At 41.5% G+C, this 26,340-nt stretch overlaps 1 protein-coding gene across 13 annotated transcripts in view; it reads right to left on the minus strand.

Moving 5' to 3' along the window:
* The window catches only part of LOC140458187 (calcium-dependent secretion activator 2-like), a 746,655-nt gene that overhangs the window by 321,293 nt on the left and 399,022 nt on the right, over positions 1–26,340 (minus strand). For all 13 annotated transcript variants that reach the window (XM_072552408.1, XM_072552415.1, XM_072552410.1 and 10 more), the window contains exon 8: positions 25,350–25,489. In XM_072552408.1, the coding sequence (XP_072408509.1) occupies positions 25,350–25,489 (140 nt within the window). The remainder of the gene's footprint in view (positions 1–25,349; positions 25,490–26,340) is intronic.

Raw genomic sequence — 26,340 nt, forward strand, 5'->3', positions numbered from 1 at the left:
AGACAGTTGCCTGAGGCTGGAATTGAACCTAGCTCCCAGGCGCTGTGAGGTAGCAGTGCTAACCGCTGAGCCACAATTGCAAACCACCATGTGACTTTTCTCCTCCTCTTCTGCTACATGCTGGATACTCTCTCCTTGTTGCAGGTACACTATTCAGTATTGATCGCCTCCAATTCTGCCTACTGGCAGCCATGGTAAGTGACAGTATTCTCCTGCACTGCATTTTAAACCCAACGATCCAACCACAGGTTCGTCCAACTGTAGGTCCAGATCACACTGAATTAAGGAGCTATGCTCCACCAACATCTCCAAATATGCCCTTCAACACTGCAAACCCACTCTACATGTGATGCTAGATAGGAGATTCCAGCAAAATGGAATGGTTGTGGTTGGATTGCCAAGCTCTTTCTGGACTTGAAAGCAACAGGAGATAGAAATCAAACACATCCAGAAATTGGTGTACAGCAAAGATCTATATCTTAACCACCCATTTCTAATATTCAATTACCATAAGTCCATAGTTTTGAATGTGCTATATGTGGCACACAGGATAACATTCTTATTATTTCAGAGGATCAATTCCAACATAAATAGACAAAGTCTTTTCCCTGGGGTTAGGGAGTCTAGAATTAGAGGGCATAGGTTTAGGGTGAGAGGGGAAAGATATAAAAGAGACTTAGGGGCAGAGGGTGGTACGTGTATGGAATGAGTTGCCAGAGGATGTGGTGCAGGCTGGTACAATTGCAACATTTTAGAGGCATTTGGATGGGTATATGAATAGGAAGGGTTTGGAGGGATATGGGCTAGGTGCTGGCAGGTGGGACTAGATTGGGTTGGAATATCTGGTCGGCATGGACGGGTTGGACTGAGGGGTCTGTTTCCATGCTGTACATCTCTGTGACTCTATGACTGGAACCTTGAGTGATTGATTAAACATGGCTGCATTGGTGCAGATCACATGTCCCGCTGTGTTGCAGTTGCCAAAAAAGCAATTAAAAAGGGGAAACAAAGCCAGCAACTTAAAGTTGTCATTTGTGAACTGCACTTTAAATTTATAATCCATTAACAATCTGCAAGTCACCCCACACTAAATAAAAACTAAGCTCCAAGTCAATTTTTACCTCAATTTGCTCAACAATAATTTTAATCAAATGGGTCCAACCTTAGTACGAATGATTTGAGCTTCAGTTTGGTGACAGTATTACAATTAAGTCACATAGGCTAACGGCAGCGAGATGCATTGTGCATGATATGGTTTAATGCTCCTGTCTTAATAAAACAACATTTACCACGAAGATTAACATGTGAGATATACTGCTTACAAATTAAAAACACTCTCTTGGGTTGCTGTACAAGGTGCTATGTCGGAGAATTCAGTTTCACTTCAATCCGGCTAAATGACTGCCCTCTAGTGGTCTAGGAAGGCAGAAAACTGAAACAAATTGCTATCAACAGTCTAAGGAAGTCTGTATTGCCAAGGGGACTGAAAAGCGTAATAAATCCTGAATTCTTTGTGGCTATTTTGCTCAGTCTAAGGAGTCAAAGGATGATTTTTTTTTAGAAAAGATCGTTTAAAAACTCATTTTCTTGAAGTATTCAGTAACTCACAACATACAGGGCTCATTCTTTGACAGAGGGAAGTATGTATAACAAGATGCAATGCAATCATCCAGTTAATAAATTTTACTTTAAGTGCACCTTGAGTTGTAAAATTCCAGGTTCATGCAAAATTACAGATTAACCGCAACCCAGATGGGCTCTCTTGGAAATTAGAAGTCATTTAAGCTCACAGATAAATGAATAAGAAATGTTTTGGAGGCAGCAAATCGTGGGCGATAGCTGCGCATTAACTGTTGTGATCAACACATCGTCTATCATTAAAATTGTAGCTGCCCCCATTGAAGATGATGGGCAGTTCCAGGCATGCTGGAAATGTCACTGCTGGATTGTATTTCAAGAATTATGTTGATTCTCCCTGATTTTGAAAAAAAAACTGAGTTGTCGAGTAGACAGGAATATTATATCCTGTTCACACAGCTGTGATGAAAGTAGGACAGCAAGTAACTTTGTTTTTGACACATTGTGACTATAAAAGATCATTTCTTGATGGGCGTATTAATACAAGCTCGCACGGCACAGGAATGCAGCAATTATTTCTGTGACGAAAACGTGTAGGTGCACTCCCCCACCCCAAACCTGTCGATACAATTATGAGGCATAATGACAGCTCTTGTGTGTGTACTGTAATTAGTGTCACGCAGACTCCTGAACATTCCTTAGGGTCATGGAACTGCTTTGTTTGCAATTAGCGTAATGGGGGAGAACCATTTTCCCTCAGCTCATCACATCGTTGGTTTCTTTGCACCATTTAGAATTAACAAGTCTCTTCAGACTGTCAACTGGTTCAGTTACAGGTTGAGACAGGATGCTGATTTACAAGAACCTTTCACTGTCCTCACCACCACCTCATGTAAAACCCAAGAAAGCTGCCTCAATACTCTCAATTTGTTACGTTGAGTGTGCAGCAGCCGGGTTTCCATGCTGGACACCTGAATCGGGGAGTCACAGTCCATCCAGCTGACCAGTAGTACCTACCTGCATATTTTCATGATGGAGGGGCAGGAATGGCCAGCAGCCTTGGCACTGGTGAAGATGGAGGAGGGTTGATGTCAGTCTATCACACTGAACCAGGGTTGATCCCCTGGCTTGATGAAGGTTAGAGTGGGGGTTATGCTTGACCATGAGGTTACACATTGTACTGGAGTACAATTCTGCTGCTGTTGATGGCCACAGTGCCTCATGGATGCCTCATCTTGAACTGCCTGATCTGTCTGTCCCATTTAGCACATGATAGTGCGCTACACAACACAATGGAGGTTATTCTCTCTACAAGAACTGTGCGGTTAATCGCTCTTACTGATTTTTGTCATGGATGTATGCATCTGCAACTGGAAGATTGGTAAGGATGAGGTTGAGTATGTTTTTCCCTCTTGTTGGTTTCCCCACCACCTGCCGCTGATCCAGTCCACCAGCTACGTCCTTTAGGACCTAACCAGCGTAAACAGCAGTACTGTTGCCAAGCCAATCTTGGTGGTGAACATTAAAATCCTTCACTAGAGTACGTTTTGTGCCCTTGTCACACTCCGTGCTTCAGAGACCTGATAGAGTTTGCTGAATCATTGGCCTCATTCTGGAGATGCTCACTTACCCTCACCTCTCAGCTCCATCCTGCCTAAATCCCCTCAAATCCCTTACTAATCTAATCTCCCCATGGCACACTCAACTCCATACACACATACCCCCACTATTTGTTTTATATACTCAGGAAGTCTAGAATTACACTGGGATGACTTTGGGAAGCTCATTAATTCAATCAGAATTAGCAAACCTACTCCAAAAACAACTTAAAAACCACAATTCTCTTAACTACTTAAAAATTTATCAAAGTATACAAACTGTACCTGAAAGACCAGTTAAAATCCTTTTGACTGCTTGTAAATCTGCCATCAAATTGAACTCTCAAACACCTTGCCAGCTGTACCAGTGACCCCTGCTGAGCTAATTCCATTAGTGTCTTGGAACTCAGCCCAATATTCATAATGTGATTCAATTAATCAACTGCATCAACAAAATTTCCATAGTAGAATATACTAAAGCCTTTTCAACTAGTTAGGGATGCAATCGTCTTTGAAGTCCTCAACATTGATTTTGCGCCCAATGAAGTCTCATTGCTTTGGATTAAACATGGACAGAGAAACCTTCAGCTTATTACTATATACTGTCCTGCCTTGGCTGATGAATTGGTACTCCGCCATGTTGAAAAGCACATGGAGGAAGCACAGAGGGGGGCAAGGGCACAAAACATACACTAGTGGAGGAATTCAATGTTCATCACCAAGATTGGCTCAGCAGCAGTACTGCTGTTTGAGCTGGTTGGGTCCTAAAGGACATAGCTGGTTATCTGGATCTGCGGCAGGTGGTGAGGAAACCAACAAGAGGGAAAAACATACTCAGTCTCATCCTTATCAATCTGCCGGTTGCAGATACATCGATCCATGACAAAGATCAGTAAGAGCAACACCACACAGTTCAGGTGGAGATGAAGTTCCACTTTTACATTGAGAATAACCTCCATTGTGTTGTGTAGCGCACTATCATGTGCTAAGAGAGGCAGACTATGAACAGATCAGGCAACTCAAAATTAAGCATCCATGAGGCACTGTGGCCATCAACAGCAGCAGAATTGTACTCCAGCACAATCTGTAGCCTCATGGTCAAGCATAACCCCCACTCAACCTTTCCCATCAAGTCAGGGATCAACCCTGATTCAATGGTGAGTGCAGAACGGCATGCCAGGAGCAGCGTCAGGCATATTTAAAAATGAGGTATCAACCTGGTGAAACTATCAAACAGGACTATGCACATGCCAAACAGCATAAGCAGCAAGTGATACAGCTAAGCCAGTCCACAACCGAAAGATCAGATCTAAGATTTGTAGTCCTATCACACCCAGTTGTGAACTCACTGGAGGAGGAAGTTCCACAAATAACCTCAACGATGGAAGAGCCCAGCACATCAGTACAAAACACAAGGCTGAAGCATTTGCAGCAATCTTCAGCCAGAAGTGCTGAGCAGATGATCCATCTCGGCCTCCTCCAGTGATCCGCAGCATTATAGATGCTCGTCTTCAGCCAATCCGATTCACTCCATGTGATACCAAGAAACAGTTGGAGGCAATAGATACTAAAAAGGCGATGGGCCCAAACAACATTCTGGTAATGATTCTGAAGACTTGTTCTCCAGAACACGCTGCTCTCCTAGCCAAGCTGTTCCAGTACAATTCCAACACTGATATTGACCCGACAATGAGTAAAGTTGCCCAGATATGTCCTGTGCACAAAATCAGAACATATTAACACCAGCCACTTACTAACCCGTCAGACTACTCTCAATCATTAGTAAGGTGATGAAAGGTGTTAAATGCTATCAAGCAGCACCTGCTCAGTGACGCCCAGTTTGTGTTCTGCCAGGGCCACTCAGCTCCTGCCCTCAATATAGCCTTGGTTTAAACAATGACAAAAGAGATGAATTCCAGAATTGAGATGAAAGTGACATCCCTTGACATCAAGCCTGCATCTGGATGGGTATATGAACAGAAAGGGTTTAGAGTGCTATGGGCGAAGTGCTAGCATATGGGACTAGATTAGGTTAGGATATCTGGTCGGCATGGACAAGTTGGATCGAAGGGTCTGTTTACGTGCTGTCCATCTCTATGACTCTATAACTGCGTGTAGCATCAAGGAGCCCCTAGTAAAACTGGAATCAATTGGTCATGGGGGCAAACCCTCCACCAGTTGGAGACATAACTAGCACAGAGGAAGATGGTCATGGTTGTTGGAGGTCAGTCATCTCAACTGCAGGACATCTCTGCAGGACTTCCTCAGGGTAGTGTCCTAGGTCCAAACAGCTTCAGCAATGACCTTCCTTCCATCATAAGGTCAGAAGTGGGGATGTTCGCTGATGATTGCATAACGTTTAGCACTATTCACGACTCTTCAGATACTGAAGCAGTCCATGTTCAAATGCAATGAAATCTGGACAATATGCAACCTAGGGCAGACAAGTGGCAAATAACAATAACAGCACACAAATGTCAGCCTATAACCATACCAAGAAGAGATAATCTAATGACCATCCCTTGACATTCAATGGTGTTACCATCACTGGATCCACCATTATCAGCAGCCTTAGGGTTAACACTGACCACAAACTCAACTGACTCCCTACATAAATATAGTGGCTCCAAGAGCAGCTCTGAGGTTAGGAATACAGCAGTGACTAATTCACCTCCTGACTCTCAAAGCCTGTCCACCATTTACAAGGCTGAAGTCAGGGGTGCAGCTTCAACAGAAGTCCAGATGCTTGACACAATCAAGAACAAAGCAACCCATTTGTTTGGCACCACATCCTCAAGCATCCATACCCTCCACCACTGACACCCAGTAGTAGCAAGGTGCATTGCAGAAATTCAACAAAGATCCTTCGACAGCATCTTCCAAACCCACGACCACTTCCATCTAGGAGGGCAAAGGCAGCAGATACATGGAAATACCATCACCAATTGCTAGTTCCCCTCAAAGCCACTCATCATTCTGACTTGGAAATATATAGCTGTTCCTTCACTGTTGCTGGGTTACAAATCCTGGAATTCTCTCCCTAAGGATATTGTGGGTCTACCTGCAGCACATAGAATGCAGTGGATCAAGAAGGCAGCTCACCACCATGTCCTCAAGGGAAATTAGGGATGGGCAATAAATGCTGACCAGCCTGCAATGCCCACATCCCACCAGTGAATGAAAATAAAACAGCATAAGGGCTGATCTGAAATTCTTGGAATATATGGAAAAGAGCATGTGCACAGATTGACATTTTATCCAGTGAATAATGCACTTGCATGCATTTGAAGACTTCTTCCGTTTTCATAATGGTGTTCAACTTAATGGTCACTTACACTTTTAAACTGACCCTTACCATTAATCACAGTATTAAAAACATTTAGAACATATATAGCATTCGATTAAAATGTGAACTTAGCAACACCTTTTATGCATGTCTTTCATACTGTTCTTGACTCCAAATCATAGCTTCCCCATGATTCACAATAATTCTAGGCCTTCAAAACTCTGCTCGATTCCACAGAATCCTACTGTGCAAAAACAGGCCATTCAGCCCAACAAGTCCACACCAACTCTCTGAATAGCATCCCACCCAGACTCACTACTCTACCCTATCCCTGTAACCTCAATGGTTAATCCACCGAACCTACACATTCCTGAAAACTATGGGCAATTTAGCATGGCCAATCCACCTAACCTGCCCATCTTTGCACTGTGGGAGGAAACCACAGTACTCAAAGGAAATTCACGCAGACACAGGGAGAATGTGAAAACTCCACACAGGCAGTCGCCTGAGGCTGGAATTGAACCTGGCTCCCTGGTGCTGTGAGGCAGCAGTGCTAACCACTGAGCCATCTGAAATGCCATCTTCCATACAGGAGATGACAACGTGAATATAGCAGAATGTGGGCTTGCAACCCATCCCCTTATCCCAGACTGATCAAAACTGCTAGGAATGCAGGCAGAAATCCCAGTATTGGACTTTGCCTGCCACTTTTAAAGATACTTGCTGACTCCATTCCTGTGGAAAAGAAATCCAGCCTGAATTTTATCATCATCAACTAAGTTCCTAATCAAGTATCAATGCCCTGCACAGAGTACTTTTGTTTTACAAGGAAGGCGATGTATAATTGGAACTCCACTGCAAGCCACAGAAGCAAAGGCTGGAAAGTTCTGCTTGGGCAGATTTTCTAACTTCCCTCATGAACATTCTGCTTTACTGGGATGTCCTGTTTCCCTTTCAAAGGAAAGAAACTTTCCCAAGTAAGCAGGAGCAGTGGAATTTCTTCACCTGTAAATCTCTATTGAGTACTGTACTTGGCTGAGATGCAGTAAGGTTGAAAGCATGTTACAGTCCACAAAACAAATACCAACAGCAAATTCTTCTGATGTAATACTTAAAGGCAAACCTCTGCCTTCCATCACTCCAGATGCATTGGTCTTGTGTAGATCCCAGTCCAAACTCTTAAGCTAATCAGAAGGCATCACAACCTATAATGTTACACTATAAAGGTAAACACCAAACCTGAATAGTCTGCTTGCAGTTACTATTAATCAATAAACACAGAATCCAGACCATGTGCATGTCTGAGATTACAACAATATAATTGGATAATATTGTATGACTAATTCTCAAGACATCTGTCTCAAAAAGACATTAGGTTTTTGTGTAACATGGGCTAACATTAGGGAATGCTCCAACCATATCATACTGGCAATGATGTTTTATCCAGAAGCCACATCACTAGTCTAGTTATATTTGTTCCAAAATGCTGTTCAAAGAAAGCAAGCAAATTGAAATAAGGTTAACCAGACAGCTTCTCAATGGAATGAGGACTCCTTGTCTGGAGAATTTCCCAAACCTTGTTTGATAAAATGATAGATCTGTGCACCTTCTCACAATAACAGCATTGTTCCAAATATTACCAATATAATTTTGTTTCTGTCGAAGTGAAAAGATTTTGGAACTGAATCTAATATGGAGATCAGGAAGGAAAATGTCTTTGTGGTTGAGAATGGCACAGCAAGCTTGACAGGATGTTTCACCTAATCCTGCGACTATTCCTGATATGATAATGTTTTTAATTGTAGGCCTGAAAATTACCGTGTGTGACAACTTACAAACCTTAAAAGCATGTATATCAAATTCCTCTACGTGCTGTTTAACAGGGCTGGTAACTTATTTCAAATTTAATGGGTTCACATTTCCATCAAAATAGCTGACAAGAAGAACTTGATATCAATGCTTTAAATACACACAGTGTGGGTTCCAGGCTGTGGGCCAATTCCAATTGAGATAGAGACAGAAAGAAATGCAGTGTTATGAAGAGAGTATGGGAGAAGTGGACTAATTTGATACTCCTTTCAAAGAACCAGCACAGGAAGAATGGATTGAGTGATCCTCCAAGGTTACAGGCATTTGGCCTGTTGCTAATATAGCCCATTTTCTGAGAACAGGTCATTTTAACATTTGTGTAGACTCTTTACTTGGAGCTGTACAACAGAGGAGGCAGAATCTAGAGACAAGAGAGAAGGAGATAGAGAGAGAAAGAGATTACAATTCAAAGTCTAAATCGGTCATGGACTTCTGCGCTGATGACCTTTAACGTACTTCAGAATGGGGGGTTGCTATATATGTTGAAGGGCTTTCACCCGAAACATCGATTTTCCTAGTCCTCGGATGCTGCCTGACCTGCTGTGTTTTTCCAGCACCACTCTAATCTAGACTCTGATTTCCAACATCTGCAGTCCTCTCTTTTGCCTGGGTTGCTATATATGTTCTGAGTAGATCCAAAACTAATTTAGTCCTTTGCAGGAAGCAGTGTGGAATTCTTTGCTAGCATGGGAATACCTTGACGCAGTTAGTGTCAAGAATACATTACAAGGGATGGTCTGTGAAGCACCCTGAGATTAGTTTAATGAGTAGAGTGCCTCACGCATGTTCCAGATCATACCATAATTGCCACTGACGTCATAGTTTTCCAAGTAATATCTGAAGGTGTTATATTTCAACACATTTCTCAAAAGGTTATTTTTTTGTGAGAGAGTAAATGATTAAGTTGAAGTGTGCCAGAGGTATTTGTATTGCATTTGCTGTAGGGATAAAGTTTCACTCTAGATGGTGCTCTTGTTTCAGGTTTTCCTGGATTTGGCGCAGTACTTCTCTATAATGTCACAGGATACTGTCAACTGTGTTACCATGGGGAATGAGAAAAAAAGCTGATTGCTAAATCTAATCATGTGACATTAAATATTAAGTAGAATAAACCAATATTGCCCTGGAATTTAGAAGAATAAGAGGTGATCTCTGAAATTTTTCCAGTTGCTTCAGTCTTTCACAAGGCCAATGCTGAAAGGTTGTTTACCTTGGCTTGAAGACTAAGGTGAGGAGAAATAATTTCACTTAGAGCGTTTGAAATCTTTGCAATTTTCTATCCAGATGCTCAGTAATGGAGTATAGTCCAAACAGAGAGGAATTTGCCTTAGGTCACTCATGAATTCATGGAATTTGGAGAATAGGGAGGGAAGCAGGATTTGTAAACTAAAGAATACAGTCATTACACTGAAAAAGGCATGTGTTTTCCACACTGATCTATCCCATTGCTGGGCTTTCTTGCATTGATCCTCTGATCTAATCAACAAGAGGCTCCTGACCAAGAAATCCAAAGGAAACATTGATCAAGATGTAAAACAAATTTCTCCCATCATGATGATAAAATCAGGTTTACCTGGGTCACCATTGCCTTACGTGACTTGGTGTCAGATTTTGCTCTAAAAGGCTCCTGTGAAGAGTGCTGGGACACATTATTACAATAAAAGTACTGTTGGCAAGACCAAAATTGGATTGGGTGACCACTTTCTGCAACAGCTCTGTCCTGTTGCCACATTTAATCATCACCTGTGTGACTCGGAAATTCAACTCTCCCTCTCCCACACATTAACTTACCGTGTTTGACATCTTACCTCATTCCAATCAAACCAAACACAAGCTTCAGAAGCAATAAGGATAGGTATTCAAGTTGTTTGTGTGAAGGGAGGTAGGTGAATGCATTTTCTACGCTGTACTTAGCTGTTTTCATTTTCTCACACTAAGACAATCATTACTTATCATTCACCAATTTGGACAGTTCCTTAGCTTTTTAAAAAGCCAATTTGTCAACTACTTATCCCAGTAACTGCCTCAATTTTCCAGCACTTTGAATCCCTGACCTGACATATACCTACTGTGCTCTCTCACGTCTTCCTTTTGCTCAGTTATGTTAAGGGCGATAACATCTTCCAAATTCTATAATCTGTTGTGTCCTTTCAGGATTTTCTGATTTCATTTGCATCAATACAAAACTTGTATCAATTCTAACATTTGTAAAGATAGCAAAGTCTTTGGCCAAGATTGCATTGATTGCTGTTTGGATGCTGATGAGATCGCTGTGTGGTACAGAATGCGACACAGTGGGACTTGGCGCCAGGCTAGCAATTTCTTCATTCAGCTTTCTGTTGCATTAATTCATTCAATCATTTGAGCAAAACCTTGGAGCTTAAACTTACGCTGACATTTCACAAAAGATGTAATTAGTATAGACATGCATTTCATCTGAATTGACAGACTTGCTATCTTCCTTCATGGCACTACCTGAAATGCACTATAACTAACGTCCTCATTTTAGGTGTCATTAAAGAAAATTGGTGAAACAAAAAGCCTTAAAAGTCAATGCTTATTCTCTTGATGGGACAGAGAGAGACAGGCAGATTTAGAAGTAGATTGAGAGTCACACATAGAGAACGAGATAAACAGAAAGAGTCAGAGGCCAGGATTAACTGTTTCATTAATTAAACTCTTGCAATTTAAACAGCCAGATTCAACTGTGTTATTTGGATGCACAAGCCTCCCTAGGGGAGATGAGATTTAGATTAGATTCCCTACAGTATGGAAAGAGGCCATTTGGCCCAACAAGTCCACATTGACTCTCTGAAAAGTAACCCACCCCGACCCATTCCCCTACCCCATATTTACCCCTGACTAATGCACCTAACACTATGGGTAATTTAGCCTGGCCAATTCACTTAACCTGCACATCTTTGGACTGTGGGAGGAAACCGGTGCACCTGGAGGAAACTCACGCAGACATGGGGAGAATGTGCAAACTCCACACAGTTGCCCGAGGTGGGAATCGAACCTGGGTCCCTGGCGCTGTGAGACAGCAGTGCTAACCACTGAGCCATCATGCTGCTAATTAATTCAGATATAGCTAGCACAGCAACAAGAGAGTTTACCTGGAAACATGAGATCCAAGAGGGAAGAGGTTATGTCACCTCTATAGACAAATGTTAAATGATCTCTCAGTGGGAGGCAAGGTCACGTAAGTTTTGGAAATATTGCTAACTGCAGCCATATAAAATTCATCTCCTCGATAAGCTTGCTGACTAATACTGTTAATTTGTATCTTCTCAAGAGAAATTAATCTCACCAATTTATATTAATTCCAGACACTAATCTCCACTGTCAAATTGCACAGAAAAAAAACTGTTGACTGTGAATTACTAAGACACAACAGAATTGTCTTCGCAATTTCAGTTTTTCATTCTGTCATTTAGCCATTAATTATGCAGATTACTCCGATGGAGTTACGTTAGTGTTGCCCATGAAATGTTAAGTCCTTACTTCATAGTCCGGCTACATTTTTGATGACTTGTGTAGAAAAAATAATTAATTCCCTTATTAGCCTGTGCATGTTCTGATTGGAAATCAGAAGAGTAAGTCATTTTTGGTACTCTCTATCATCCTATAGAGATGGAAGTCTGCTATCCTGAACTGGCTGTGATCCACACCCACACTAATGCAATTGTCCCTTCACAGTCCTCTGAATTGGCAAGTCACTCAATGTAGTTAACTACCACCACCTGCTTAAAACTGTTAGGATCGGGCAATAAATGCTGATCTTGCCAGTAATACACTCATCCTAAAAGTTAATTAAAAAGAAACTGCAAGTATAAACCGCAGACTGGATACAAAATTGGTTGAGTGATAGATTACAGAGAATAATGGTTAAATGATATTTTTCAGACTGGGGAAAGTTTTGTATTGGACTTTCCCAGGGGTCGTTAGTGGAGTCCTTGCTTTTCCTGATATGTATTAATGGTCTCGACTTTGGAGTACAGGAGACAGCATCAATATTTGTAGATGATATGGAACTTAGAAGCATTGTAAACTGCAAGGAGGACAATTTCAAAAGAGCAGCAGGTTGGTAGAGTGGTCTGATAGGTAACAGATCAAATTCAACGCTGATAAATGTTAAGCAATGCATTTTGATAGAAAATACATGGAGACACAGTACAAAAAAAAGGACAACCTCAGAGGGGGTGTAGGTGTACATGTGCATAAGTCATTAAAAGATGGTAGGTCAGATTGAGAGCAGTTAATAAAGCATGCAGTATTCTAGGCTTCATTAATAGGGGCTTAGAGTTCTAGAGCAAGGAGGTTAAGTTGAATGTATATAAGGACAGAGACATAGGGAATAGAATAGTGTGGGAAAAATATCAAATAGAAGGACTCTAATTATAGATGTGAAGAGTCTAATGAAAAAACATGGGAATCAGAGCTGAAAAACACATGTCTCACACACAAAAGGGATACACCATGAATTTCCAAATGCTGAGAACTTGGGAGATGATGAGCTGCTTTGTACATTGCAAACCCAAGTTAGAGCCCAGAGTGGGAGGATCAGATAATTTGAGGGGTAGAAGCTGATGCATGTACCGATCACAGTGAACAAAAGAAAGGCAATGTCACCAGGGACTGTCTGGCTGCAGCAGTTTCCTGGGTGATGTACCAGCCAGAAGAGTCAGATAACTGGATAGTGGAATGAGCAAGAAAGTCTACGGGAAAATACAGAAACTGGTTAAATATCGAAGAGGACGGGCAAGAGATGAGAGCCATGGATTAGCAAAAGGGAGTAGAAGAACGGAGAACAGGGAAACATAACTCAAGTTTGAGAAATAATCTAGGAGATACCTATAGGAGGAGGTAAAGATTATGTATAATGGAGAGGTGCCACTTCCTGTACATGGGCCTGTCTAGATCATGTGAAGCATTTGTGACTCCCCATATGCCAGAGGATGGCCACTCTTATATTATAAAGATACAAGCAATGCAGTGACCTCTTGCAATTATACTCGTCACATCAGGCCTCTCTGTTTCAGCCATTGTGCAGTCCAACAGCTGAAAGAGAGCAAGAGGTAATGCAGTGCTACAAATCAGTACTTCCATCATATTCTGCAGAAGCAATTATTCAGCAGCTGCCAGTCTCCCCTGCAGCCATCTGCAGATTAAAGAAACCATTAAATAAATGGTTTACTGTGCATTGTTAATCATGTACAAAAAGTAAATTAATCAAAAACTGCCACACAGGGAGAATGACTGCCAGGCCTATCAGTGTTGACAGGACTTCCAGAAAAACAAAGAGTCAATCTTCATGATAATATTGCTGCTTTTGAGGGGAGTTATTAGTATAATATTTCCTCATCTTGAAGAATGGATAAATAGAGTGAGTTGCATCTGATTTTCCTCTTTGGCACTTGGCTATAAGAAAATGTCTGAGAGGTGGTAAAGAAAACTATACAAATAGAAGGGAGAATTGCATTTCCATTCCAGCTCATTTGAGCTCTACATTAAGAGACAAAAAGATGGCTGGACGACATTATGGCTGTGAGATCCAATCCAATTAGTTTTCCAACCTGTGCTGAAATCAAGAGAGGCTTTAGGCAAAGTCTGTCCCATTAGGGTCAAGATTAAATTGTTGCTGGAAAAGCACAGCAGCTCAGGCAGCAACTGAGAAGCAAGAAAATTAACGTTTCGGACAGAAGCCCTTCATCAGGAATCAGGCCTGATTCCTGATGAAGGACTCCTGCCAAAACATTGATTTTCCTGCTCCACGGATGCTGCCTGACCTGCTGTGCTTTTCCAGCAACAATTTAATCTTGACTTTGATCTCCAGCATCTGCAGTCCTCACTTTCGCCCTGTCCCATCAGGGTCAGGCCCTGGTTACCCTCACAGTATGTCCAGAGCTGATACCCCAATGGACATGCGAGAGGATTCATTCCCAAAAATAGCTTCACTTTTTGGCTGGTGCTTTTGAAGGAACACAATAGGCTGAATTTTCAGAAATTGGCTAGATATCAATTTTGGTGAATTTCTCCAAGTGCACCTCTTGAACCTGACCACCCCAAGTGGTCCTTTAGCTGAGTCCCAGCATCTGGACTGATATTTGGAGACTGCTCTTGATTTGCCTAACTGAAAAGCGTCTTCCTTGAGTTGATAGACAACGACTCCCTTTAGACTGTGGGATATGCTACTTGGCTAAAGCACATGCAGTGTGTTGTAGGCACATGTTACAGGTGTGAGATTCTTGTAGTGAGGTGCTGCAGAGCAACATAACAACCTGCCTGACTTTCTGACTGTGCTAAAAGGGAATTCAAAACAAAATTACTGGGAGCCTTTAAACTCTGGCTGAGGAGGCAAAGTGTAAAATGCCAAGGTAAGACAGAGATACAGTAAGCACCCGTGCAGGTGTAAAGTGAACAAGTGAATGCCAAGAGAGCAAACGAGGCTTCCCAAGATGCAGCCTGTTCCAAAACATGAGATGGGCTCCTGCCCCTGCCCACACACCCTCCTTGTTGAAGCACGACAATAAAAGCAGCTGTTGTGCTTCGAAGTACTGAACCGAAGTCCAGAAACATCTTGTGAGTGGCTCAGAAAGTGTCTTGAGGTTGTGTGAGGTTGGTCAATGCCAGTGGCCAAGGTCCATGGACGTGGGTGCGTGCAATTGTTGCCCATGGAGTGTGCCCTGATATGCAGATACTAGCTTCCATTTGATGGAGCAAGTTGCGAGCTGTAGTTGCTAGGTAACCACTCTGATGTTCATGTTGGGAAATGCCGTTGCCTAGTTTCTATCCAGCCAGTGGGAGAGTGGGAAATTACATATAAATGGGGCGAGATTAACTCATAATAAGATGATAATATGGGCTAATGCATGCAGAAAGGCCTCTCACTGCTCACTAGTGAGAATCCTTTCTTGCTGTTCCACACTTGGTTGGAAAATGGGACCTTTTGTTCCTGACTTTGAGATCATGTGAGATCAGCAGTGAGGATAAGCTCAATGGTCTCACTAATGCCCACATTGATCAATGCGTGGGAAGATTCTGCTGACTTTTTCTAAATTCAGTTTAGCTGGAATTTCCTTAAATAGGTTTATTCCATCATGGAAGTTTGGCATTCAGCTGCAACAGCCAGTAAGCACTAAAGTAGGATTCTCTGTTGTAAGTGGACAGGGAGGTGGTAATGGGGGCCAAAAATGGATTACCTTTCTAACTCCTGCCAACTAAGTCTAGGTCAGGAAGGGTCAAGATCAGTCAGCCTGTCCAGAGTCCAACTGAGGTCCTTAAGTTGCCAATTAATGATCTCAGCTCATTAGCCATGGTGGGCTAATGCTGCCTTTTGACAAGTTGACAGGTATATATCTTGGTGAACTTGTCAACAGCCTGGAAGAGAAGGATGGTCCCTTCTGCTCAGGGACTGTGTGCTCAATGAAGGGACTCATTGGTTTAAGGGTTGGCACCAAGGTAAAACACCACAGCCCCTGTCCAGAGCCTGCCTGCCTGACCCCACTGAAAGTACCCCACTTTCTGGGGCTCCACTTTCATTTCTCCTCTTGGAGTCTAGTACAGTAACTGGCTATGGCTACCTGCCACATAGTGGCACTAGCATGGACAAGTTTCTATCCTCTAATTGGTTCTCAGCTCTCAAAAGCTGTACATCTGTCTTACAGAAACTGAGAATGCTGAAACTGACCAAGAAGAATCTGGTAGGGCTCTAAATATGTTGGGGCAACTGGAAATGACTGTAGCAGGGTTGTCACTAGCGTTTCAGCAGTAGACAGGTGTACAGAGCAACGATAAAACCAGCCTAATGGGTCAGTTATTGAACAAAACAAATACTGTCAGTTATTCATCACATGTACGGACATTCTCTGGTACTTTCTACAAAAACTTATTGCAAATTAGATTCCTTAGTGATCAGGACGAGTAACTGGACAAATACAGCAAAGGAAAAATGAGATTGAGAGGTAAAGAAGATAGCATTGGATATCTTTTCAAAGTCAACAATATTAATATCTGATGGAATGAGTGAACTCCACATTTCTAAAAGTCAAAGTCCAATGCTAAAGAGATTAATTGGCAAAAAGTAAGATTTACCACACTATTAAATAGGTAGTGAAATTGGTATTGACAAATCCTAATTTTTCTCACAAGTTTTGACTTTCTTTATGTAAATATAGCAACTCCCTGTGGACTGATGTATTTAAATGTGAAGCTAGATAGTGAGATGATGTTTTAAGAGAATCATCTCATTTTGAACAATGACTTCTGGATTTCAACATTGAACTGCACGTGTTCAGAGAATCCCTACAAAGCGGAAGCAGGCCATTTGGCCCATCGAGTTGACGCCAACCCTCTGAAGAACAGCCCACCCAGACACAACCCACTATCCACTACCCAAACTTTGTAACCTTGTATTTATCATGGCTAATCCACCCAGATTGCTCATCTGAAGACACTCTGGGCAATTTAGCATGCCAATCCACCTAACCTGCACATCTTTGGACTGTGGGAGGAAATTGGAGCATCTGGAGGAAACCCACATAGACAGTCACCTGAGAGTGGAATCGAACCTGGGTCATTGATGCGGTGAGGCAGCAATGCTGACCACTGAGCCATAATGCTGGCCATGAGTTGCAAGTTGCTACTGGATATCCATGTAATTAATCATCAGCCCCGTCTGTTATTTCCAGAACAAAACCTGACACTTTACATATGGTCATCATGCCATTTCACAAAGGAAAAAGTTTCAATCAGCTTCTTCATATCACTGTCCTTAAAAAGAATGTGACTGATGATGGTGTAGACAATACACTGAAACCTTCTGACAATCAGAAAAAAATATTTTTAAAGATCCTTCCGCCTGCTCATGGAACTGAAGCTTGTACCCTTGGATCATAACTGATCTCAAGTTGTAATTTCCTTTTTAGTACTTTTGCAAGTACTTTAAGTTCTTGACACAATGCAAAGCAATTAAGCCAAAGCACGCTGCTCACCTAACCTTGCTGATGCTTCAAATCATGATGGAGAACTCAGAGACCATTTCCAATCCCTCAAGGCTCATTTTTCCAATTTATCTGTCAGCGAGGAGCTTTGCCTGACCACTGTGCACATCAGCAAATTGCAGTGTACTGCCTACATTTATAAACTTGAATGAAATCCATGGCCACAAAATACATATTTCTAATACATACTGTCAGCAGGCAAGGCTGAACCTCTCTCTGGTATCACAAACTCACTAACATTGAATTTTGTTGACTTAGAAACTGCTTCCCAGCTTTCATAATAGCCAGAACTTTCTAGAATTAGAACGCATCTAAGGTGTCAACCTATGCATCAAAAGGTGCTGTCCAGAACTATATATTTAAGCTTTAGCAAAATGGTTCACTGTCCGACATCATTCAACTGGTAGCAATTAGTACAATAATTCTGGAAGTAACTGAAATTGAAACCAAAGGTAATGCAACCACAGTAGTGTTGGAACTTATTCACAGCCCGAGTACCATAAAGGAATCCTCCGAGTTTGGCTAATATTCGGCACCTTAAAGGGGCTGTCCCTCTGTCTGGCACAAGTGGGGCAAAAGGCTTCACTGGGGATTAAAAGAAAAGTGGAGGTTTGAGCTTATTTTTCAACATACTGCCATGTGTCTCGGGTTAAAAACAAAATCTATACAAATTCCTAGTTTAGCTCCAGTTGGAAATATGGGTCAAATTCTAGGGCATGTCCTCAAATTTATACGTTGAACTATGAAGTTAACTCTTTATCCCTTCTGGGCATCCAGGGATTGGCAAGAAATGCTGGCAGCCCACCCCAAACATATGTTTCCTTAAGCATGAGGCTAGTGATACTTCTCTAAAAAGCACTGTTTTGAAGTTTCTGGACTCCTGGCACAGCCTCAGCAATGAGCTCAGTAAGCTCAAGTCAATTTCAGCTTCCCAAAGTCATAAGACAGTTTAATATATTTTCAGAGATAGTAATAGCTGATTAGAATGGTATTACAGAATATGTTTACAGGCGCTCCTCAGATAACAAGCATATCAGCCCCTGGACTTTGTTCAAATACCACTTATCAATATTTGTGAAATTCAAGAAGATAGATGACACTACATATAAGTATAATTAAAAATCCAATTACACTAATAGAGAAGGAGCAAAACTTGACTTTCTCTTGGGAAATAAAGAAGGACAAATAACTAAACTGTTAGTGGGGGACACTTTGGAGCCAGTGATCATTGATCTATTAGGTTTAAAATAGTTATGGAAAAGAATAGATTGATTTAAAAGTTAAAATTCTAAAGTGGAGTAAGGCCAATTTTGATGGTATTAGGAGAAAACATTCAAACGTTGATTGGGAGAGGCTATTCACCGGTAAAGGGATGGTTGGAAAGTAAGAGACCTTCAAAAATTATATAACATGAGTACAGAGGCAGTTATATTCCTGTTAGTTTGAAGAGGAAAGCTGGTAGGCAAATGTTAGGTACAGACCCCTCCTATTCATGCATCCATGCATATGCCTTTTAAATGTTACAGTTGTAGCAGCTGCCACCACTTCCTCTGGCAGCTAATTCCACACATATACCACCCTCTGCGCGAAAATGTTGCCCTCAAGTCACATTTAAATCTTTCCCCTCTAAATCTACACCCTCTAATTCTGAACTCACCTACCTTGGGAAAAAGAACTTGGTGATTAACCCAATCCATGCCTCTCATGATTTTCTAAACTTCTAGAAGGAGAAAGTGAGGACTGCAGATCAGAATCGAGAGTGTGGTGCTGGAAAAGCACAGCAAGTCAGACAGCATCTGACGAGCAGGAGAGTCAAAGTTTTGAGCATGAGCTCTTAATCAGGAATGGGGTGGGGGGGGCACCCAAGGGGCCTTAGAGATAAATGGGAAGGGGGGGGTGGGGCTGGTGCGAAAGCTGGGAATGTGACAGGTCGGAGTGGAGGGTGGGAAGTTTCACAACATCTTTTCTATAGCAGGAAGACCAGAATTGTATGCAGTCTTCTAAACGTGGCCTCACTAATGTCCTGTTCAGCTGCAACATGACATCCCAACTCTTATATTCAATGCACCAACCAATGAAGGCAAGCATGCCAAATGCCTTCATCATTACCCTGTCTATCTATGAGTACACTTTCAAGGAACCAATCACTTACACCCCTAGGTCCCTTTGTTCAGCAACACTTCCCTACTACCATTCCAACATTGAGCAGTCACTGAGTTATTTTGTCACTGTTGTTAAAAATTAATTTCTGGTCAAGATTTCTCAGTGTATGATCCAGACCATACCACAGTACAAAATGATTGATAGAAAACTGGATGTTTTGCTTTGTGAGGCTTCACCTGAAATCTTTCCCTCATTTATAATGTTGACAACAAAATCTGTCAGAGATAGGAATATCTTGTTCACCTCAGATCACAACACCTTGTGTTACTCAATTATAGGTAGAAAATTAACTGGCTCGATAATTATAAAGTGGCAGGAACAAGAAAATAACACAGAATTGATGGCTGAAATGGTCTGCTGATACTGAGATGGCAGCCATCCCATTGCTCAATTAATCAGTTAATCAATTCCACACAGCCCTTGCTATTGAATGGAGAAAGATCATGCTGGGCATCTGTATTACGTGCAGTTCTCATCAAGCAGCTTCTAAAATGTGCTTCCTCCAGTATCTGACAATATTAAACTGCTGCTAAGCCTATCCAGACATGGTCATCAGTGTCAATGCTTCCATCAGCCAAAAAAAAAGTTAATTTTGTTCAGTGTTTTTTTTAACCAGGTGTCTAATAAACAAGAAATTATAATTTTCTAAACTGGACCATTAACACACAGACGGAATTTCATTACAAGCTTTTTTAAAAAGTTAAACTGCTACCATTGATTCTTATAAGCAGTTTTTTAAACCCAGCTCCACACCAACCCCTTGTTGTTTTATCAGAAATTCAATTTACTGCGAACAACAGTTGCTTAGTTATTAAGCTGGACACCGTGAGTATGGGAGCACCATTAGTTCAGTCACTGCATCACCACAACCATGTGTTGGTGAGAAAGCTAAATTAAGACATAGCAGTGATGGCACAAATTCAGCTTCTAGCTTCATTAAAAATACATTCCCAATATATACCAATAGATAGGTTGAGAATTTGCTCAGAGAATGAAATGATAAACTAAAGGCTCAGGGTCTAAATGCACAAAGCATTAGAAATAAATGGATGATGAGAGTGCAGATATAAATGAATGAGTGCAGTTTAGTGGTCGTTACAGAGACTCGGCTGCATGGTGACATAAATTGGGACCTGATCTTGAATAGTACTGTACAGGACAGTTAGAGAAGATGGAAAGATAGGAAAAGCTGGAGGACTGGCTGTGATAGTGAATTATGGACATGGGTTTGCTCACTGAGCTGGAAGGTTCGTTTTCAGCGAGCAAACCTACATCTAGAACCCCAACCTGAGCTACAAATCTTATCAAAACTCACTAAGAGTGAATTACGTTATGAGCACAATACAGAAGTTTTCGCAAGAAAATCAAGTGACTTGTTCAATACAATAAAGAGATTCAACGGAGTAACTCCCTGATAGGGTCTGTTATAAATGGAATGAGTCTGCTCCTCCCCTGACATTAGCTGATATTTCTAAGTCTATAATGGATACACTGGTTTTATCCACCACTACCTTTAGTGACAAAGTAACAGTAATGCACGGTAATCTCGCTGGACTCCAGCTCTGCACACTGTTACATGCTCTCAATTATTTCTGTGACTCACAGGTCTACAGCTACCAACTGCAGTCAATGTGTATTTATTAGCCCAGGTAGAAGCTGACAAAACTGTACCACGCTATGCATTCGACATGTCAAAGACAAAAAAGGCAATTGGAATTTGATGGCCTTGCCAACGTTAATAATAACACTGTGTAAAAGGCCATTTCAAGCTGCTCATCAGTTCTGACACATGTAGGACTGGATTCGCTTCTTCACTGATAGGGGAAAACAACTTCTGGCTGCACTACTCCAGCCTTGTTTTCTCGTTGGGCATGAAGAGAATTGACTCCCAGCAGGATCATGGCCTACAAGAGATCATCTCCATTTTCTAACAAGCTCCTGGCAGGATTGCCACTGAAACACTTAGAGATGGGAGACGAGTTAAAACGAGGAGAACATTGAAGGTTATTGTATAAAGCCTTACAGAAGGTTTCAGCAAAGATCAAGGCCTTCAGCAGGTATATAATCAGCATTTGGATGTAAGACTTCAGACATACTGGCTTCTTCCCCACGATCCTAAGAACCACTATGATGCCTCGCACAATGGTCCCACGGTCAGCAGTAAGTTGGAGGAGGATGCAGAGGGAACATGTTAGAGTAAAATACATACAAAAACTGGGTAACATCTTCCCTCCACTTCTTGCATATGTTGGACATACGGGAACAGTAGTAGCATTACTAGCAAGGGTGGAACAGGAAATAAAAATGGTCATCAGAGGCGTTGATTTCTCCTTTCAATCAATCTGGTGTCTGAAGAAAATCTATCCCTTACACCAAAGCCCATACTCTATGATCTACAGGTCTACAGCTGCCAATGTGCATTTATTAGCCAAGACAGAATCTGACCGTACATCAAAGCTCATACAGTCAGCTCTGAGTCAGAGTTTGAAAGCTCAAGTCCCAAATCAATCATACTCAAGTACACCATCTAGGTTCCTAATACTAAAGGAGTGAAGCACTGCAGACTTTCAGGAAAGATGTTAAAAATGAGATCTTGTCAGAACTCTCAGGTGGACATACAAAATCCTATGGCACTATCCTGAAGAGGAGCTGGGGAGCTTCCCCTGGTATCCTGGCCAATTTTGGGTGCTGGCAGTGAGAAGAGAGGGCTCTTCATGCCAGAAAGTAGTAGAAGGAGTCCACCTCATTGTGCAGCTGGGGAGCACCTCTCTGTCCAGCTTCATCTCCCTTTGCCTCCAATTTCTTCTCTTTGACCTCATGCAGCTGTTTCTCCTTACATGAGGATTTTGGCATCTGACCATGGAAGGCAACAGACTCAGACTTTCAGGAGACTGATGACCTGCTCAATATTAGTCTTAATGACAGTTGGCACCTCTGTCTCTGTCTGGTGCACCATTAGAGGAATGAGTGATCATTTCTTTTAGCCCAGGATCTATCCTCATACCTTTGCAGTTAAAGCCCAAGGCAACCTTAATTAAGAGGAGGGATGGCCAATGCCAGGAAAGCAAGCTCATACATGGAGGAAGCTCTTTTATGGTTGACATTAGGATAGGACATTGAGTGTAGAGAAGACTTTCCTGCAAAAGGATCTTCCTGGGCAGCCATTGAGTTCAATTATTGATGCCCTGCATCTGAGGCAGTCCAACATTGGGAGGAACAGTCCAATGTACCTGTCCTGATGGTCACTAAATGAATGTGCTATTCAGCTCTGCACCCAACATGCAGTAGAGGACTGCCATTTTGGAGATGCCATTAAGGTCAACAGCTGATCTTTGGAAGAAGCGTGAAGCAAAGAAGTTCATGGCTGTACAACTGGGCAGTACAACTGACATGGCTAGATGCCCAGTGCTACAAGATGTGAGGTTGCAGTGATGAAAGCACAGACATCTGTGAAACCTAGCAGCAAAATTAGGAAACATTATTATGTGTAAAGAGTGGAAGCATAAAACTTTCTTCCACAAATTGCAGCTGATGCAACAATTGATCTGAGATTGATAGATTTCTGATACCCAAAGATATTCAACAGATCTGGATCAATGGCACGAACACAGAGTTAGACCACAGATCAGCAATGATCTCAAACAGCAGAATAGGTGCAATAGTCTATTCATGACCCGATGCTGCTTGTGGGCCCTTCTGATGTTGTCCTTCTGACATTACAACAGTGACTACACTTGCAAATTATTTAAGAATGCACTCAAACTGCAGTGATTTCCTACCAACGTGATAAGTTTCCAACAAGTAATAGTATGATTCCAACAAGTATGATTCCTGCAGGTTTCTAATAAACAAACAAAAAACACCATTGAAATAAATGCACAGAACTGTCACAAAGAAGGGAATAGAAAGGCTCTTAATGAATCTTGCTCAAAGTCGTGCAAGGCCAATTCTTCAAGGTTGAATGGAGAGGGTGACTGAGAAAGATCCTTGAATATTCTCCATCATAAAGCACACAATACAAAGTAAGGGCAGGGACAAAATTAAACATAGTAAAATAAGGCATAATCTGAGGTTGCTGAACAGTTTTGAATGGAAAAGAAATTATGTTTCCTGCACTTGCATCAGAGATGAAATTGCATTCAGCACAACAAGGATTAGTCCTGGACCTCTTGGTCTGTGTAGCTCACACAAAAGTAGTGCCTTGATTAATTTAGACAGAGAAATGAATACAATATGCACTCAAATCAATGCTTCTCATTTTTCACCTGCCTTTTTCCTAACTTCAACAAATTTAAAAATGTTTACTCAGACTATTTCACGTGGACCTAGACAAAGCTGAAGGTCAGCAGACTGAAGGAGAATGCAACAAAAATCTCCATGAATGAGAGATAGAAGTAGGAGAAATCAGTAACTATAAAGGGGAGTAAAGGAAGGCTGAGAATCTAAGGGTTAGGAGTGTGACACCATGTGCAGATACAAAGAAATGTTGGGGACTGGGAGTTTGATTCTGATTAGAATGAAGTTAAAAAGTCCCACAACACCAGGTTATAGTCCAACAGGTTTATTTGAAACCGCAAGCTTTTGGAGGCCCAGTTCCTTCCTCAGGAAGTAATGGGGCTCCGAAAGTTGGCGGATTCAAATAAACCCGTTGGACTATAACCCAGTGTCGTGTGATGATTGACTTTGTCCACCCCAGTCCAACACTGGCACCTCCACATCCTGATTAGAATAAGTAAAGTACTGGATTAGAGCAGGATCACACTGTCCAGAATGAGATACAACACCATATCCCACAATTACTGCGATGTAAGACTCTTAATTCCAAAGAGAAACCTTGTTTTTAAACATATAATCAGTAGACACAATAATAACATTCCAAATCAATAGCCATCTTTCCAAGTTTGAATAAAATCCAGCACTCTGCCTACTCTTCATAACATATTCATTAAAGTCCACACTCAATAAATTGTGGCTCACTCCAAGAAACATTTAACAACACACCTGGTCATTCAGAGCTATATTTTTTTCAAATATTCATTATGAATTACCACTTTAAAAAAGCCAAATTTATAACTACATGCTTCATAGTTGCTTTAATTCTAATATGCAGTAATATAACTGGGCATATTACTCACTCATGTCCATGACATTTGTAGGCAATATATATGCTCCTGATTTGTTCTCTTTAAGATACAATTCCCTACCATTTATACAATTCCCTACTTCAGAGATTAACCATTGCCATCAAGTACAATCTGATCTGGGAATGAACAAGTGTCATATCAACATTTTTGGTCAGGATTTACTGGTGATAGTTAATACACAGATATTTTGTGTAACCAGGCTGTTTATACAGTTTTGGCTTTTCGCACAACCAGTAAAGACTCCCATTCAACAAGTCACTCCTTCTCTTGGATGACATCTTTAGAATGTTCTTTTCGGTCACACATGTTGTGTTATTAATGAAATAAAAACTCCGATCTGTGATTTTGATAAATGATTCTGCAATCCTCCCCATTGCAATGGTAAGCACAGTGGGTCAGAGTTGGACAACCCATAATTTCTTTGCAATGTGAAAAGATTGCAAAGAAATACATTTATTTGCCTTGGGGAAAGATAAGGGCTCTGGGCTGCTCTCTTGCTTGGTTTTGGCCATAGCATTGTGTGTTAGAGATTGACATTTCAGCGCAGCCTGCAGACCATCTGCAAGACTCTCAAGGACCAATGATCTGAGAATGACACTTTGAAAGCCACTGCCCTGAGCTACAAAAAGGAACTGCTGACTTTGACAGCTATTGACTATACAAATTTATTTGAAACGTGTCAGACCTCCTCTCAATGTTCCAGACTTACCCACAGTGCTTCATGTTGGGAGGTTTATCCATCCTCACAGCTAGTCTTATTTTTAAATCTGAATCTTGGCTATTTTTGGGAATGATCATCTTGTGCCATTCTGGTGTCTTCGGACTATTTGGAGTTGGATAGAGAATTACCTGAAAGACAAAGGATACAGAATCAGGCTTCCAATTGTTGGTGAGACAGAGACAGAGGCAAACAGGCACGTTTCACTTGCAGGCATGAAGCTGCTCCACTTCATTATTGCTGGTCACCTAGTGAACAGATAAAGCTGCTATCAGATGGAGATTTCTATCAGCAGGAGTTAATATATCTGACAGCTGTTTGAGTGCTGTTTTTAGAAATGTACCATTATTGACAACTTAGCACTCTAGATTTCTCTCATATTCGTCCTCTACAAAGAGCTATCTTGAAGGAAAAGTGAACTCAGTTAAATGAAAAGGTGTTAAGAAGGCTATTAAATGAGGGACAGCATTGAGGTGAAGTTGATGAGGAAGAGACTGGTTAAAGGACCAGCAATCAATGGATCAGTCGAAAGTGGCTGGTGCGGAAAGTATTAATGTTATTAAAAAAGGAGCATATCACAGAATCAGAGCAGCACAGGAGGCAGTCACTTGGTCCACTGTGCATCTGCTGCCTCTCCAAATGTGCATCTCAATTGGTGTCATTCACCTGCTCTTTCCCCTTAACACAGCACATTCTCCCTTGTTCAGATACCAGGCTAATTTCGTCTTGAGAGAATCAACTTAGCCAACATCGACACACTTTCAGGAAGTGCATTCCAGACTCATTACTCGCTGCAAGAAATTACTGCTTTTCCCATGTCACTTTTGCAATTCTTACATCTATATCCTCGCATTCTCAATACTTTCACAAGGAGGATGAATTTGTCCCCACCTAAGCTGTCCAGAACCCTCATGATTTTGAATACCCCTATCAAATCTCCTCCCAGCCACCTTTTCTTCAACTGAGGCCAAACCAACTTTAA

This window comes from Chiloscyllium punctatum, chromosome 32, assembly GCF_047496795.1.
Source record: "Chiloscyllium punctatum isolate Juve2018m chromosome 32, sChiPun1.3, whole genome shotgun sequence".
Classification (NCBI taxonomy): Eukaryota; Metazoa; Chordata; class Chondrichthyes; order Orectolobiformes; family Hemiscylliidae; genus Chiloscyllium; species Chiloscyllium punctatum.